The sequence below is a fragment of the Hemiscyllium ocellatum genome, chromosome 30 (genome assembly GCF_020745735.1).
Source record: "Hemiscyllium ocellatum isolate sHemOce1 chromosome 30, sHemOce1.pat.X.cur, whole genome shotgun sequence".
Taxonomy (NCBI): domain Eukaryota; kingdom Metazoa; phylum Chordata; class Chondrichthyes; order Orectolobiformes; family Hemiscylliidae; genus Hemiscyllium; species Hemiscyllium ocellatum.
The window spans coordinates 6,933,337-6,952,192 of NC_083430.1; the positions used below are offsets into that span (position 1 = coordinate 6,933,337).

General features: G+C 39.7%; 1 protein-coding gene across 1 annotated transcript in view; it reads right to left on the reverse strand.

Annotated features, from left to right (window-relative positions):
* Positions 1-2,472: 2,472 nt before the first annotated feature.
* Positions 2,473-18,856, reverse strand: part of LOC132830132 (adhesion G protein-coupled receptor B2-like) — a 500,291-nt gene continuing 483,907 nt past the window's right edge. Inside the window, exons 29-31 of the mRNA XM_060847634.1 lie at positions 12,561-12,665; positions 7,501-7,554; positions 2,473-2,663 (exon numbers count right to left, since the gene is read on the reverse strand). Of these exons, the coding sequence (XP_060703617.1) occupies positions 2,496-2,663; positions 7,501-7,554; positions 12,561-12,665 (327 nt within the window). The 3' untranslated portion in view covers positions 2,473-2,495. The remainder of the gene's footprint in view (positions 2,664-7,500; positions 7,555-12,560; positions 12,666-18,856) is intronic.

The window sequence follows — 18,856 nt, forward strand, 5'->3', positions numbered from 1 at the left end:
CATATCACAGTTTTCTCATTTGCAGCCTGCACAGTTATGTAATTTGTTTACAAAACAAGTTGATTTTTAAAAATCTGTTGTAATTAATATACTCATAATTTCTCTTAGAAAGGTTAGATATCTTTTAAGTTTGGAAACTAAAATAGGAAACTTAATTGAGGCTCACAGGGTCTAGTTCAATCAATGGCAAATTAGATTGAATTCCCTACACTATGGAAACCAGGCCCTTCAGCCCAACAAGTCCACACCAACCCTCCGAAGAGTAACCCATCCAGACCCATTCCCCTACCCTATATTTACCCTGACTAATGCACCTAATACTATGGGCAATTTAGCATGGCCAATTCACCTGGCCTACACATCTTTGGATTGTGGGAGGAAACCAGAGCACTCAGAGGAAACCTACACAGACATGGGGAGAACGTGCAAACTCCACACAGACAGTCGCCCGAGGTGAGACTTGAACCTGCATCGCTGGCACTGTGAGGCAGCAGTGCTAACCACTGAGCCACTGTGCTACCCACGAAAAATCTGCTCCTTCAGGAATGTAAGGAATGAAAGCTTCTGCTTTGACAAAACCAAATTTGGCTTGCTACAACTACTCAATATTCCAGCCATTCTGAAAACCCCAAAACAGATGTGTTGATGGTTTGCTGATTTAACAAATTTAAATAGATACCTTTTATTTTCATATAGGTTCATGAGGGATAGAATGACAATAGTAAAGGAACAAAAATTTATTGACAAGCTCTGATGAAAGAGATCAAATAGTTATTGATCCTGCTTCCTGTTTATTTGTTGGTATGTTTGCAGCTTGTTCGGTGATGATTTGCCAAAGTCTCATGAAAATTGTGTTTCAATTAATCAGGTACATGTTTGATATTCGTTTTTGGGCCTGACACTTGGAAGTGTGACAGACAAATGTTAGATGCAAGACCTATATAGATATTTATTTATAATATGAACATGTGATGCATTCCTTGTGTGTTAAACATATCTATGAAATGTCTGCACAGAACAAAAATCTAATTGGATCAAGTTTTCTAGGAACAATAATAAAAAAATTACTTCAGCATCTCTGAGCACAACTCTCACAAACTTCATTACAAATCTGTACCCTAGTCTTATGCTTCACACACCCCCATATCCAAACCTTTACAAGTGTCTCCCAATGTTTTCCACTCGGACCCTATTTTGAGGTTTGAAAGATTGTTGTGATCCTTCAATGAGAACAAAAAGAGATCAGAGGTCTGCTAGAGAGGGAGTATATATCAATTATATCTGGAGATCAAGTCTATGGTGGCCATTGCTGCCTCAGAACCTGTGACCCTAGAATGTCAGTTCCACTTGGGGAACTGAACTCCACTTTGGGAAGCCCTGCTCAATTCTTGCTCTTCCACAAACTGAATCTCCCATAAGCTGTGGAGGATTCACCTGCACTTTTAAAAGTGAAGGACTTGTAGAGAAAACAAAAAATGCATTTGCTTTAAGAAAAAAGTGAGAGATTTCTGATGTGAAGCGATATATCAGTTTTTAAGAAAAGGATTTGGTGATTATTACTGAGTTTGTTCCCCAGACAGCTACTTTGACTGGGAATCCTTATAATCTAACCAGCAGGCAGTAAAAGTAAAAGATCAGGTGGAATTCTGACTTTACAGCTGAGTGTTGAAACCAGCAGAGAGCAGCATTAAGCGAGACTGCAACTGATTGTGTTAACTCACTGAGGGCAGGCTAGGTAAAGAACTCATCGATTTTTAGTGATTCTGCACCTACTATCTCAACATAATTGTAGGCAGGAGTAATTATGTGAGACTTCCTTCTCAATTTGAAAACTTCAGGAGTCACGAATATGATCAAAAACTGGCACTCTATCATTAATACTCTCATTGTGGCCTGTGCTTACTTTTAATAAAGCTTCATACTGAGCACAGGGCCTTACACAATCACTCCCTTGGCTCTTTTTCAGAGAATCTTGGACAGAAAAGTATTATTGGATGGGGGAAACAGCAAAAAAAACAAATGAAAGGTTTACAGAAAAGCAGCCATTGCAAAATTCAGGACCAAAAGAGAACAATAAAGTAAATACAAGAGTATTTTGAAATAACTGTTGCCTGATTGTCTTTTCTCAATTAGATGTTGAGACAAAAAAGTAATGAAGTCTTACTGAAAACTAATTTAATCTAAAACTTAGTTGTGTCAACGACAGATGGTGCCTGAATCCTTTTAGTCTTGGTTGTGGGTCCATAGAGCACAGCAAAAGAAAATTGTATAGGAAATAGGGTCTTCAGCACGCAGATCTGGAACTTAGTTTTTCACAGACTCAGTCTTGGTGTCTCACCTATCAGTTGTAGTGAGAACGTTGAAAATAATAACTCCACTTTTCTTCAGGAATATTTGAGAATTCAACACACGAAAATTCTTCTCAAAGTATCAGTGTGAAAATATATATTTCAAGTTTGTTGTTTTGTCAGTTTGTTTTTACCTCTGAACCTTCTTCAAACTTCAGTTTGAAAGTCTCCTTCAGATGTATCCAAAGGGATTGTGGCAGATGTGTCCCACTCTGATGAATGAAGTTCTAAGTTTTCCTGGCTGTCTAAATGAAGTGTGTTGGCAGGTGGGTTTGTGAAGGTGTCCCATGACTGCTCCAAAGGTATAGTTTGTTCCTGAGAATAGAAAAGTTACAAGTCAATCTCTCTATTGGTGCATTCAGTACCCTGTCAACACAGGTATTGCTCAACGTTATCCATTTTCATCTAAAAGTGATCATGCACACTGAAATTCCTGGTCAAAAGTAGCAGATCTGACTGAAGTCTTCCCTCCCTAACCCTTGCTTTAGAGGTACCAAAGTCATTGTATCATTTTCTAATATGTTGCTTTGACCAAACAATTCGCACAGAATGGGGCTGGAGACATGATTCAGAATTACTTTCATAGCAAATGGTGCCATTTTTCCTCGGCCTTGAGTACAACTAGCTTGGTATTTTTCTAGTTTGAAACTTAGAGTCGGCTTGTTTTAATTTGCGAGGATGATTTAGCTGACAAAAATTGGAAGAAGTGTCAACAACTTCTAAAAATAAACCAGTAACCTGACCAGTTTTGTCAATAAAAGACAGCTTTTATACTTGTTCACAAAGGTAAAAAAAAAAGTGCAAAATTAAACTGCATAATCTGTCATTACAGATACTTGGTGTTGTGATTTAGCTGCTAATTTGCGATCTGACAATATTACTCATTGATACCATCATTGATGGAAAATTAGATGTCATGATTCATCTGCATCTGAAAGGCTTGGGGTGACTCAATTAGCTGACTGATATTAGTAAATAGGGTGAAAGATAATTCTGATGGCTGTGCTGTAGTAATTTAATAATGGAAGCAAGACTGATTGTTTTAAGGTGAGACGCCTGCTTATGAAAGCTGTTGGCTATGTGGGTCGGTAGTTGTCGCCGAGATGACAGGCAGTTCCACTATCTGAAGAGCCACAGGCAGATTGGAGGGACAGGGTTTCATCAACAGGGATAAGGTCGATGAGAGAGGTGAACTCATGAAGCCAGGGTAGGGTTCAGGGATGGGGGAAGGCCTTGAGAGGAAGCTGTCCACCTTGCCCAACACCCAACCATTCAGCTATTGCTGGGCTTTCTGCACAGAATGGATCTGCTCCTGCCACAGTTAAAATACCAGTGAGCCTGGGATTAGGCCTTTAAGTTTCCTAATTTTCCCAAGACCAGTTTCATAAAACATTGCTTTTCATGAAGAACTGTTCCTCTAAAATACTTCACAAGCTTCATTTCAAGTCTAATGAAGTCCACAGATCATCCTCCTTTCCCTATTATCCCCCTCAATCATTTATTTTCATTTCTCGACTTTATTGTCCCTTTAATAGCTTATTTTTAATCGCGATTTTTCATTTCTATCAGTGGTTTCTGTAATATTATAGTTTGTAAAAGGTTATGCTTGGGACTGTTTAAATTGCACCTTCTATAGTGATGATATAAGAGAACACAAACTTGAGAGAGAATGATCATAGCTTCAGTGTTGTAAGATCTAGTTGTGTACTGTATATAGTTCTATAATATATAATTAATTAATTGCTGTTTGAGCGTAACAATAACTCAGTTGTCTCTGCAGAGTTAGATTATTTAACATAGATAATGGTGGCAGCTGTGATGGGTCCCCAAACACTGGAAATTTAACTTTAAAAGAACACCAGTCAGATCTGGAGAAGTGGTGCCAAAATTGCAGAAATTGGCAAGAAGAATTCCAAGACCATTCCATAGAACAATTGGAGGGAGGGAAGGTCAGAAATTTCAAAGCAAAGTCATCCAAGGTGGTAAACAGCAACATACTGGACTGTGAAGAAGATTCCAATCTAGCAATCATAAGCTTTGAACCAGAGACCTAGTCAAAATGGTGGATCTGATAAACAACTATTAGAAATTGTCAAAATTGATTATAAATACACACTAGCCAGGGAGCACTGGAAAAACCAGATTCCTTGCAAAGGTGTCAAATAAAAACCCTTCAGTCTGGGTTTCAGATTGATACTATTACATGAGGGAGCAAATAAATAGCAAAATCAAACCTGAAAATACCCAATATACCATAGGAAGGAAGTGGCAAGATTATTGAACTGAGCTAAAGCAAAGTAAGTTTCAATATTTTTGCACCATTTACAAAATGGGATTTGCAAGAGCGAGACAGTAGGAGTTAGTGAGAGGCTGAACGATGTGGGAAAGGTTTGATCCAGGAAGATAAAAAAATAAAATTCCATTAAACTGCTTAAAAGCTTAAAATTCTATTGATCCTAAAATTATACTATCTAGATATTTAGACAGGTGGAAAGACCAAATTAACCCCAAAAATGAAGGCTTCATAGAAAAATAGATTCTCAAGGTAACAAATTGTTACCTCACTTCTTTGAAAAACAACATTATTGTAAGGCATTGATTAGACCACACAGAGAGGTGAAGCAGTGTTAAGCCAATAGCAAGTTTTTTTTAAAAAATCACTCATGGGACATGGGTAGGGCTGGCTGGGCAGCATTTATTGCCTGTCCCTAGCTGCCCCTGAGAAAGGATGGTGAGGTACCTGCTCGAATTGCTGCAGTCCACCTGCTGTATATTGACCCACAAGGCCCTGAAAGAGTATTTCAGGACTTTGACCCCACAACGTGGAAGGAATGATGATTTGTTTCCAAGTCAGGATGATGAATGGTTTGGATGGGAACTTACAGACAGTGGTGTCGCCATGTATCTGCTGCCCTCGTCCTTCTATGTGGAAGTGGTCATGGGTTTGGAAAGTTCTATCTAAAGGATTTTTGGGAACTTCCTACTCCTCCGGAAGAACAACAAGATTCTGGGAAGGACTAAATTCAACAAGAGTCCAGAAGTCAAGCAAACCAAATTTGATGAATGACTTTTACAGGCTGGTTGAAAAATGCAAGTATAGAAACCTAAAAGCAAAACTAAGATAAGACCACATTATAGTGCAATCTAAAGAAGACCACACATTAGAAAATTCACAATGGCCAGTGAGGCAGAAAAAAGTCAGTAAAAAGGGCAGGGCAATAGTGAGAGGTGGAGAAAAGTCTTGGCTCCAGAATCCTTCAGTGACCAGTTCTTTAAGCACATCATTACAAAAGGTGATATTTGAACAGTCCCAAGCATAATCTTTTACAAACTATAATATTACAGAAACCGCTGATAGAAATGAAAAATCATGATTGAAAATAAGCTATTAAAGGGACAATAAAGTTGAGAAATGAAAACAAATAATTGAGGGGGATAATAGGGAAGGAGGATCATCTGTAGACTTGAAATGAAGCTTGTGAAGTGTTTTAGTGGAACAGTTCTTCATGAAGAGCAATGTTTTACTGAAACTGGTCTTGGGAAAATTAGGAAACTTAAAGGCTTAATCCCAGGCTCACTGGTATTTTAACTGTGGCAGGAGCAGATCCATTCTGTGCAGAAAGCCCAGCAAGAAAGAAGCACCAAAGATGTTATTATTGCTTGGAAAAAATGCAAGATATCATAAAACCCTGATTGCACTGTGATGCCAAAAAAAAAATCATGGGCAGTATCCTACAAACATGGCAGAATATTATCACTGCAGAACAACTGTTCATTTAAGCAAAATGTGCTGAAGCAAAATCCCTACTTTTACACATTTCAAAATAAAAGTTTTCACACATATAGCATTAGAACGGATATATATTCAAGTGAATATAGTTTCAAGTTCAAACTAGATACTGGAATGAGTATAATGGTTTTATCCACCAATGAACTATTAGTATCAAGACATGGTCTGATCCAGTGAAAACTCAGTGACATAATCATGGAGGGATTGAATAAAATGTCATGGAATAGTTACAAACAATCCAGTATAATGGAAAACACATGTTAGAAACATTGCATGTTGTACAGAATCAGGAATTCTCTTTTAAAGTAGAAGAACTGCACAATCCTTAATTTGACCTCAAAAATGGATGTTAATCAGCAAAGGATGTATAGAGACATTCACCCAATATATTATTAAGGAAGAAGAAAGATTTTCTGGCTGCATTCTTAAATTACAGGACAATAATGTGGGTTGACACCATCAAAATTGTTGATAGGCAGAAAACTCTAAACATAGCTTCCTAGCTTACCTAAAAACTCACTTTCAGAGCTAGCAGTCTAGGATTATCAAAGAATTCAAGACTGGGAACAATTTTATTGAAAATAACCAGAGGTACCATACAAGGACCCTACCCCTGTTAATGCAAGAAGTGGTATAGATAGGAGGCAAGGGGATAGAAGTAATGATCAGCGAAATGATAATCAGAAATCTTATTTAGTACATACTTCAGAAGATAATAAACATAGAATCAGTAGGTATCTGTGATGTTTTCAGTCATAAATTTGGAAGAACTAGATGTTGAGTTAGAAATTAACATAACCAAATATTACAAATCTCAATGAAGCCCATCCAAGTCAAGAAACAGAAGTTCATTCAGTCATTAGGAATCTTCCAATTCCATCACGGGTGCAATCAGGGTGAGTTGTGAAGCCTCCTGAAAGATTAAATCAATAATTCCAGAGATGGTGGTTACTGGGTGCAGTTGTAGAATGTGTCTATGAATATAAAAAAAAGGTATGGGCAAAAACTTGGGAGAGATGTAGTTTTACAGTTTAAAGGTTTATGTTTGAGACTGTGTAAATAGCCCATCCCATGATGATAGAAGAGAATATGTTCGAGACACCTGAGTGAGAATCACAGTTATCCATATGATTCATTAATGTATAAGAACAGTTGTTGTTTGAACATATAACTCAGCAGTCTTTCTGAAGCTAGACCACTTAACATTAATAGTTTCTATATCCTCCTGAATGTTTGCATTTTATTTCTGTTCACAGAAATGTTCTGCAAAGAGCTTGGAATACCCAATATGATTCTTTTAAAAATCACCAGGTGCCTAATATCCCCACACTGTAGTTGGAATAGGTATAATGTTATACTTACAGCTGGTGTGCTTTTTTCAGCTCCTGCTGGGGAAATGCTACATTTCTTCTCTTGCTGCATAACAAAAAGAAAAATATTGATATCTAGAATCATACTGCAGTTTGAATGCTACATGCCAATTGGAATTGATTATCACACTTACATGTTTCTTTTTTAATTTTTCCCTCTTTGTTCTCAACATGCATTTAGATGTTTATAATCTATGGGATACAATAGACAATAAGTGCAGGAGTAGGCCATTCTGCCCTTCGAGCCTGCACCACCATTCATTATGATCATGGCTGATCATCCTCAATCAGATCCTGTTCCTGCCTTATCTCCATAACCCTTGATTCCACTATCCTTGAAAGCTCTATCCAACTCTTTCTTAAATGAATCCAGAGACTGGGCCTCCACTGCCTTCTGGGGCAGAGCATTCCACACACCCATCACTCTCTGGGTGAAGAAGTTTCTCCTCATCTCTGTCCTAAATGGCCTACCCCTTATTTTTAAACTGTGTCCTCTGGTTTGGGACTCACCCATCAGCGGAAACATGTTTCCTGCTGCCAGAGTGTCCAATCCTTTAATAATCGTATACGTCTCAATCAGATCCCCTCTCAGTCTTCTAAACTCAAGGGTATACAAGCCCAGTCGCTCCAGTCTTTCAACATAAGATAGTCCCGCCATTCCAGGAATTGACCTCTTGAACCTACGCTGCATTCCCTCAATAGACAGAATGTCTTTCCTCAAATTTGGAGACCAGAACTGCACACAATATTCCAGGTGCAGTCTCACCAGGGCCCTGTACAGCTGCAGAAGAACCTCTTTGCTTCTATACTCAATCCCTCTTGTTATGAAGGCCAGCATGCTATTAGCTTTCTTCACTACCTGCTGTACCTGCATGCTTGCCTTCATTGACTGGTGTACAAGAACACCCAGATCTCTCTGTACTGCCCCTTTACCTAATGACTCCATTTAGGTAGTAATCTGTCTTCCTGTTCTTGCCACCAAAGTGGATAACTATACGTTTATCACATTAAACTGCATCTGCCAGGCATCTGTCCACTCACCTAACCTGTCCAGGTCACCCAGTAATCTCCTAACATCCTCCTCACATTTCATCCTGCCACCCAGCTTAGTATCATCAGCAAATTTGCTAATGTTATTATTAATACCATCTTCTATATCATTAATATATATTGTAAAAAGTTGCGGTCCCAGCACTGATCCCTGCGGTACCCCACTGATCACCGCCTGCCATTCTGAAAGGGAGCTGTTTATCACTACTCTTTGTTTCCTATCAGCCAACCAATTTTCAATCCAAGTCAGTACTTTGCCCCCAATACCATGCACCCTAATTTTGCTCACTAACCTCCTATGTGGGACTTTACCAAAGGCTTTCTTAAAGTCCAGGTACACTACATCCACTTGATCTCCCTTGTCTATCTTCAGAGTTACATCCTCAAAAAATTCCAGAAGATTAGTCAAGCATGATTTCCCCTTCATAAATCCATGCTGACTCTGACCTATCCTGTTACTACTATCCAGATGTGTCATAATTTCATCCTTTATAATTGACTCCAGCATCTTTCCCACCACTGAGGTCAGACTAACTGGTCTATAATTTCCTGCTTTCTCTCTCGCTTCTTTCTTTAAAAGTGGTACAACATTAGCCACCCTCCAATCTGCAGAAACTGATCCTCAATCTATCGAACTCTGGAAAATAATCACCAACGTGTCCACAATTTCTAGAGTTACCTCCTTCAGTCCCCTGGGATGTAGACCATCAGGCCCCAGGGACTTATCAGCCTTCAGACCTAACAGTCTCTCCAACACCAATTCCTGGCAAAAATAAATTCCCTTCAGTTCAGGTCCTTCAGCCACTGTTACCTCTGGGAGATTGCTTCTGTCTTTCCCAGTGAACACAGATCTGAAGTACCAATTTAACTTTTCTGCCATTTTTTTGTTCCCTGTAATTTGTTCAATTTTTCATTTTTTCTCTGCGTATTTCCTTCTTAGTAATCCTCTGTTGTTTGTTAAAAGCTTCCCAGTCCTCCGTTTTCCCACTCATCTTTGCTATATTATACTTTTTCTCTTTTGACTTTATATGTTTCTTAACTTCCCTTGTCAGCCACGGCCACCCATGCCTCCTCCTAGGATCCTTCTTCTTTTTGGAATGAAATGATCCTGCATCTTCTGCATTATACCCAGAAATATCTGCCATTGTTCCTCCACTGTCATCCCTGCTAAGGTATTGCACCACTGAACTTTGGCCAGCTCCTCCCTCATAGCTCCATAGTTCCCTTTATTCAACTGAAATATTGTCACTACCAATTGTACCCTCTCCTTTTCAAATTGCAGATTGAAGCTTATTGTATTATAGTCACTACTTCCTCATGGCTCCTTCACTTCAAGGTCCCTGATCAATTCTGGTTCGTTGAACAATACCAGATCCAGAATTGACTTATCCCTAGTAGGCTCCAGCACCAGCTGTTCAAAGAATCCATCTTGGAGGCACTCCACAAAGTCTCTTTCTTGAGGTCAATACCATCCTGATTCTCCCAGTCTACCTGCATGTTGAAATCCCCCATAACAACTGTAGTATCATCTTTGCGACAGGCCAATTTCAGCTCCTTATTCAACTTACATCCGACATCCAGACTACTGTTTGGAGGTCTGTAGATAACTCCTAAGAGGGTCTTTCTACCCTTAGAATTTCTCAGCTCTATCCATACTGACTCTACATTCCCTGATTCTAGGTATCCCCGCGCAAGGGACTGAATATCATCCCTTATCAACAGGATGATGGATATCCAAGTACAATGGATATCACACCCAACATCCGCACATGTGGTCTGCAGCAGTGGTTGCAAAATGATGAATGAGAAGACAAAGCTTGTAGTATTTTAGAGTCATCAAGATGCACAAAAAAAGACCCTTTGGTCCAACTCATTCATGCTGACCAGATATCCTAAATTAATCTAATTTGCTGCAACTGGCCTATATCCCTCTAAACCCTTCCTATTCGTATACCCATCCAGATGCCTTTTAAATGCTGTAATTGTACCAGCCTCCACTACTTCCTCTGGCAACTCATTCTATTCATGCACAACCCTCTGCGTGAAAATGTTGCCCCTCAGGCACCTTTTAAATGTTTCCCCTCTCACGCTAAAACTATGTCCTGTGTTTCTGGACTCCCTCACCCCAGTGAAAAAGACCTTGTCTATTTATCCTGTCCATGCTCCTCATGATTTTATAAACTCCATAAGTTCATCCCTCAGCCTCCCATGCTCCAGGGAAAACAGCTCCAGCCTATTAAGCCTCTCCCTCTAGCTCAAACCCTCCAACTTTGGCAACATCCTTTCTGAACCCTTTCAAATTTCACAACTTCCACTATGGCTGGGAGACCAGAATTGCACATAGTATTCCAAAAGTGGTCTACCAATGTCCTGTACAGCGACAACATGATTTCTACAAAGGACAACAGCAATCCACACCAGATTTCTTCAGAAACATAACAAATTTATTGCAACACACTGAACTAGAACAAGAACTGTAAAAAGGATTTCTAATTTATACAACTTAAATTTCGATACTCCTAAATCTAATTAATTAGAAAGAGCAATAGATTCCTGGCTTTTGTACTATTTTTGGAATATAAACAGTAGATGCAGTAAAACCTCTTCTCTTGGAAGAGCATCAACATACTGGGACAACATCTGGAAAATTGAGACTGTCAACATTTGGAGAGAAATCATAATGCACTTTTGCATGAAGAAGGAATTTAGAACTTTTCCTGCAAAGAGGCTGTAGGAAGTGCATTGATCATAGGGCATGATAGAAAATAACTTTCCTTTGTGAACTAATTTTAACTTAATATAATCCCATTGCAGCAGAAAAAAAATCAGAAATGCGAGAATGAGAGCATATCCATTAGCCAGCTAACATGATTGTATGAGAATGAACTGGGGATTATCCAAAGTTAAATATAATTTCAAAGCATTACAAGTACTCTTACTACTCCATTTTGAAATTGGACTATGTTAAAGTTAAGATTAATTCACAAAGGGTCAAATTCAGAGAATAGAATTGCTGGAAAATATACAAGAATTAACTTCACTTTTTGAACAGTGAAAGGCATTTGGAGCGTCTTGTGGATCATCCAAACTCATGGAGGAGGTTTTCCCTTTTGTGCTGGAGTTCCAGCAGGCTGGACCACTCTATTTATCCTACTGCTCAATGGTTAGGCTTCATTATATATGCATGATGGGCTCCTGCCAGTAAAACAGAACTTAGCAATGCAGACTCTGAATGGTTATGCACTGGTGATTGGCTGGCTATACTTGCTCTGAATCTTTTTTTTTCTGTGCCTTATGAGTATTGTTTATTTTTAAACGCTGGTTCACTACATGTGATATTGTTCACAGGGAAAGACAAAGAGCCTTTCTTCCTGTGAAGCAAACATTAGACCAGGGCATACAGATGTAACTTACTCCCAATTCTAAATGCCATAAATTTGTCCTTGTCTTCATATAATGCTTGATTTTACATTGTTATTTATGTTAAACAGCAAAACCTATATAGATTTGGGAAATGGATAGCTGCAATTGGTCAAAGCAGATAATTTTCTCTGCAATATAAATTGCACTTCAAAGAGACATAAAACTGATTCCAGTTACCACTTGAGAGATGGTTTAATTATATTGTGACAGATTTTTATAGATCACATCTATTATAAATGTAGAGAAAAGACATTTGAAATGGAAAAGGTATGAACAGATTTAAGATCTTTAATATATTGTAGATTTTCACCCTTGCTTTAAAAGAGCACAGAAATTAATTTGTATGAGCAACTGAAGCACTTGTTGAAGAACAGAACTTACTGTAATGTTTAGCCTTACTAAGACTGAAAAGGTTTTGTCATAATTAGCAGTCCAGATAGAAATCACAATGATCACAGTTCATAACCAGAAAATACCATTTTCGAAAACATTGTTGAGTAAAACTTACAAGTAAAGAACAAGAGTACATTGACTTCTAAGGCACATTAATTTAATTCAGAAAAAACAATTAAACTTCACCTTAAATCCTGAGGGTTCGGAATCTCGGAACCTGTCTAAGGTGTGGAATTTCTGGTTTAGTTCATGATAGAGTTCTGAATGACGTTTTCTTGTGTGCATGACTTTCTGTAAACAGAATGTTAGAGAGGAATCAAAATGATAGCTGTAAATCAATGAAACATGGACAGGAACTAAGTTCTTATCTTTGAGTACAGTTTGATTATGATGGATAAATGGCAGCATGAGATCATTTTATCTGAACTCACTGCATAGAGAACCGATAGAATTAGTTGGAATGCTGTTTTATAAACCTTCCAATAGTACTCTCTAATAGCACCCAGAGAGAGTAAACCAAGTATGGTGCAAAATGAGCACTGCACTCAATCTAACTGGTTTCAAAGAGCAGGTTATGTTAAAATTGCAGCCCATAAGTCTGGAGTGAGATCTGATTTACAGGGCTGAGTGAATTACGCAAAATGTACTTATCTCTCACAGCCATCTCTCATTATTGGATATTACTGCTGTGAAGATATTGTTTGTATCCGATATGTAAGGACAATGCTTTAACAAAGTAGTTACAATTTTGTTACAGATATTGCATAGAGTAATACAATTCCATCACATCATTGAACATTTCAATGATCCAGAAATCCACTGATTCTTCAGCAAATGCATGATCTGAAGTGGAGCATTTTTCTATTGCTTTGCCGAGGCAGGTATTCCACTTGTACCTTCAGAACAATGAAATGGGTATTAATCGGAAACCCTTCGTAGACTTTTCTTAAGGCCTTGAATTTAATTCATATCTATGGCTGCCCATGATATTTCATACAGTGCTGCCAGTTGCAATGCTGCAGCTTTACCATCAGACTGGTGTCACAATGCAGTTGTGCCTCAAGATGTCAAAATGACAAAAATGCATTCCTGTACAAAACTGGAAATTTGATACAGCCATATTCCAGAACCTTAACATTTTGTTTCTCAGTTTGTGAGAAGATTTGTAGCTCGGGTGCTCGTTGTTGTGGTTCTGTTCGCCGAGCTGGGAGTTTTTCTTGCAAACGTTTCGTCCCCTTTCTAGGTGACATCCTCAGTGCTTGGGAGCCTCCTGTGAAGCGCTTCTGTGCTGATTCCTCCGGCATTTATACTGGTTTGAATCTGCCACTTCCGGTTGTCAGTAGCTGTCCGCTGCAGTGGCACTCATCCACGAATACGATCAACAGACACATCGACCTAGACCCTATATACCGGCCACTGCAGCGGACAGCTACTGACAACTGTAAGCGGCAGATTCAAACCAGTATAAATGCTGGAGGAATCAGCACAGAAGCGCTTCACAGGAGGCTCCCAAGCACTGAAGATGTCACCTAGAAAGGGGACGAAACGTTTGCAAGAAAAACTCCCAGCTCAGCGAACAGAACCACAACATTTTGTTTCTCAATTATTATTTAAAGAAAATTCAAGGTCTCATTTCACATAATCATGATATGTCTTGACTTAGCTTTCAGATGAAATAAAACAAATTCTGATTCTTGCTGGCCCACTCAGATATACCTCATTTTGTAACCTCTCCCTTTCCCGTCAAGGCATCGCTTTTTTCCAAAACATACACGTCTCTAACTCAAGGAATGGGGAATAGAGACAACAAATATACTGCAAGTCAAAAAAGCAGAAATGCTGGAGAAACTCTGCAGGTTTGATGCACCAATGATCTTTCTTTAGAACTTCAGACTCAAAATATTAACTCTGCTTTTTTAACAGATGCTGACAAACTTAATGAGTTCCTCCAGTAATTTCTGTTTTTATTTGTTTCAGATTGCCAACATCCACCATTCTTTAGTTTATTAAACTTTGGGAAATGAGTCAAGCTGACAGCAGCCTGGGAAGGGATGGTAATAAAAACTTACCAGATGGATTTGGGGCCTACACTTTGGGAGAGGAGCCAAACAGAGCAGCCAAACAGAGCAGCCTGGGAAAGTAAGGTAATACAAACTTACCATGTAGATTTGGGGCCTGCACTGTGAGACCAGAGCTGAGTAGGAGCAAGCAGAGAGCAGCCTGGAAAGGTCGGGGATTCTGATTCTGGGTAGGAACTGAGAGGTGATGTCACAGGAGGGCAGTGATTTGACTGGCTAAATTTGAATCTGTGTTAAATTGAATCGTGTTAAATTATTGGATACAACTTATTTATTGGTTATATCTTCCATAACCAGAGACATAAAATCAGTTAAAATGAAATAAAAAAGTTCAAAACTAATTAAAGAAAATAAGGATGGAGGGTCAGGTGATGTGTTGTTTCTGCATGATGTGGAAGCTGATGGACCCATTGTGGTTTCCAGTGACTTTGTCTGTAGTAAATGTTGGGGGTTGCTGGAAGAACTCCAGCTCAGAGTCAAGTCTGAGCTTCAAACATTGTAACATATCACAGAGGGAAAGAGTTATCTGAACGCTGTGTTTCAGGAGACAGTCACACCCCTTAGACTAATTAACTCTAATTTGGCCAGTGGTCAGGGACAGCAGGGTGCGGCCGTGAGTGAGACAGGTAAAGGGTTCCAGGAGTTAGAATTGCAGGAGCCTCAGCCACTGTCCTTGTTCATCAGGTTCAAGAGTTTTGCTCCCTTTGTGGACGGGAATGGGGACTTTGGAGAGGATGAGCCGAGTGATCACAGGACAGTGGTGCAGGGAGCCATTCAAGTGGGGGGAGAAAAGAGAAATGTTGTTGTAATTGGGGTCAGTATAGTTAGAGGTATAGACACTGTTCTCTGTGACCAGGATTGAGAGTCCTGAAGGTCGTGTTGCCTGCCAGGTGCTTGGTTTAGGATATCTCATCTGGGCTGCAGAGGAACTTGGAGTGGGAGGGTAAAGATCCATTGGTTGTGGTCCACGTAGGTACCAATGACATAGATAAAACTAGGGCAGAGGTTCTGCTGAGGGAATATGGATAGCTAGGAGCTAAATTAAAAAGCTGAATGAAAAAGGTAATAATCTCTGATTGACTGAACCACTAGCTAATTGCCACAAGGCCAATAAGATTAAGCAGGTAAATGAGTGGCTCAAAGATTGGTGTGGGAGAAATGGGTTTGAATTTGTGGGACATTGGCACCAGTACTGGGCAAGAAGGGACCTGTTCCAATGGGAAAGTCTTCGTTTGAACTGTATTGGGACCAGAATACAAACGAATCATAGGCTTTTTGTTATGTTTAAAGCGTGTGGACAAGAAAACTGAAACTAAAAAACCCGAATTAAAAAGGAGGTAAGAACTCAGGAGAGGTTATTAAAACTCCAGCACAGACACAAATAGGACAGTATGTTTGGAAAGGCTTAGCAATAAAACGTCAAGCACACTGGACAAACGGATGACAATGAGAAGAGGACAGTTAATACAGGACCGAAGGTATTACATCTGAATGCACACAGTATAAGGAATACATTAAATATTTAATTAGATCGAAATTGGCAGATATGACGTAGTGCGCATTACAGAGACATGACTGCAAGGGGATCAGGACCGGGAGCTGAAAATTCAAGGATATACAGCCTATCAAAAAGATAGGCAGGTGGGCAGAGGGGTGGGTTGCTTTATAAGTAAGAAATGAAATTAAATCAATACTAAGAGATAGTAGGATTGGGTGTGGTAGAATCTGTTCGGGTAAATTGAGGAACTGAAAAGGTGAAAAAGACATAGTTGGAGTTATTTATAGGCCTCCAAATAGTAGTCAGGAGCTGGGGCACAAGATACACCAGGAGTTAGAAAGGATGTGTAGGAAAGGCCAAGTTATGGTGCTCATTGAGGGATTTCTATATGCAGTTGGACTCGGAAATTCAGGTTGGTAAGGAATTGTAAGAAAAGGATGGCTTTTTGGAGCAGCTTGTGGTAAAGCCTGCTAGGGACTAGGCAATACTGGATTTAGCGATGTACAATGAGGCAAAACTTAATAAGGGAGCTTAAGGTGAAATAATCCTTAGGAGGTAGTGACCATAATGTGATTGAATTTACTCTGCAATTTGAGAGGGAAACATTAGAATCAGAGATAATGGTAGTACAGCTGAATAAAAGCAACTACAGAGGCATGAGGCAGGAGCTGGGTAGAATTGACTGGGAGAGGAGCCTAGCAGGAAAGACAGTGGAACAGCAATGGCATGAGTTTCTGAGAGTAATTCAGGAGACACAGCAGAGATTCATTCTGAGGAAAAAGAAGCATGATAGGGAGGATGAGGCAACCGTGGCTATCCAGGGAATTCAGGGATAGGATAAAAGCAAAATAAAAAGCATATAATATGGTGAAGGTCAGTGGGAAACCAGAGGATTAGGAAGCTTATAAAACAGAGGACAACAGAAAGAGAAATAAGGAGGAAGAAGATTAAATATGAGAGTAAGATAGACAGTAATGTAAAGGAAGACTGTAAGAGTTTCATTAGATACATAAAGGGCAAAAGAGGGACAAAAGTGGACATTGGGCTGCTGAAAAATGACGTTGGAAAGATAGTAGTGGGGGAAAATGAAATGGCTGAGGAGCTGAATAATTACTCCGCGTCAGTTGTCACAGTGGAAGACGAGTAAAATCCCAAAAATTCAAGAGAGTGAGGGGGCACAACTAAGTACGGTGGCCATCGCCAAGGAGAAGATGCTAGAAAAACTGAATGGCCTAAAAGTGGATAAATAACCTGGATCAGATGGACTACACCCCAGAGTTCTAAAGGAGATAGCTGAAGGTATAGTGGAGGCATTAGTGGTGATCTTTCAGGAATCAATAGAAACGAGGAGGGTCCCAGAGCACTGGAAAATCACCAATGTGACACCTTTCATTAAAAAGGGAGTAAGGCAAGAGATGGAAAATTAAGTCCAATTAACCTAACCTCGGTTATGGGTAAGATTCTGGAATCCATTGTGAAAGATGAGATTTCTCAATATTTGGAAGAGTATGGTAAAATAGGGCAAAGTCAGCATGGTTTCATCAAGTGGAGGGCATGCCTGACAGATCTCCTGAAATTTTTTGAAGAAATCAATGAGCAGGTTAGACCAAGGTGAGCCAATGGATGTTATATACCTAGACTTCAAGAAGGCCTTTGAAAAGGTGCTGCACATGACGCTACTGAGTAAGATAAGGGCCCATGGTGTCAGAGGCAAGGTGCTAGCATGTATAGAAGCTTGGCTGTCTGCTCTCTGGCAGGAAGCAGAGAGTGGGGATAAAAGCGTCCTTCTTAGGATGACAGCTGGTGTTCTGCAAGGCTTAGTGTTGGGATCACAAATTTTCACTCTATACGTTAATAATCTAGATGAGGGAACTGAGGGTTTTCTGGCTATGTTTGCAGATGATCCAAAGATAGTAGAGGGACAGCAATGAGGAGGCAAAGAGGTTGCAGAAGGATTTGGACAGGTTAGGAGAGTAGGCAAAAAAGTGGCAGATAGGAAAGTGTAAAGCCATGCACTTTGGGAGGAAGAAGAGAGGCATGGACTATTTTCTAAATGGGGAGAAAATTGAGAAGTCTGAAGTGCAAAGAAACTAGGGAGTTCGAGTTCAGGATTCTCTGAAGGTAAACCTGCAGGTTGAGTCTGTAGTTAGGAAAGCAAATGCAATGATGGCGTTTATTTTGAGAGGACTTGAACATAAAAGTCAGGATGTACATCTGAGGCTTTATCAGGCTCTGGTCAGGCCACATTTGAAATACTGTACGTAGGTTTGGAGCCCATATCACAGGAAGGATGTACTGGCTCTGGAGCGCGTTCAGAGGAGGTTCACAAGAATGGTCCCAGAAATGAAAATCTTAACATATGAGGAAGGTTTGAGTTCTCTGGATCTATACTTGATGGAGTTTAGAAGGATGAGGGGAGGGGGGGATGTAATTGAAACACACAATACTAAATGGCCTGGACAGTGTGGATGTTGGGAAGATGTTTCCATTGGTAGGAGAGACTAGGACCTGAGGGTCTTAGAGTACAGGGAAGACCTTTTAGAATGGAGATAAGGAGAAACCTCTTCAATCAGAGAGTAGTGAATCTATGGAATTCACTGCCACAGAACACTGTGGAGGCCAGGTCATTGAGTGTATTTAAGACTGAGATAGATAGGTTCTTGATTGTCAAAGGGATTAAGGGTTATAGGGAGAAAAGAGGAGAATGGGGATGAGAAACGTATCAGCCATGATTGAATGATTGAGCAGACTCGATGGGCAGAATAGCCTAATTTCTGCTCCTATATCTTCTGGCCTCATAGTCTAAACTGTCAGTATTTGGTGAGATTTTGTTTACTTTTTTCTACGCTCTCTCCAGTTGATATGCCAAGGCAATGAATACTGTTGGGAAGAAGAACATCGGAAAT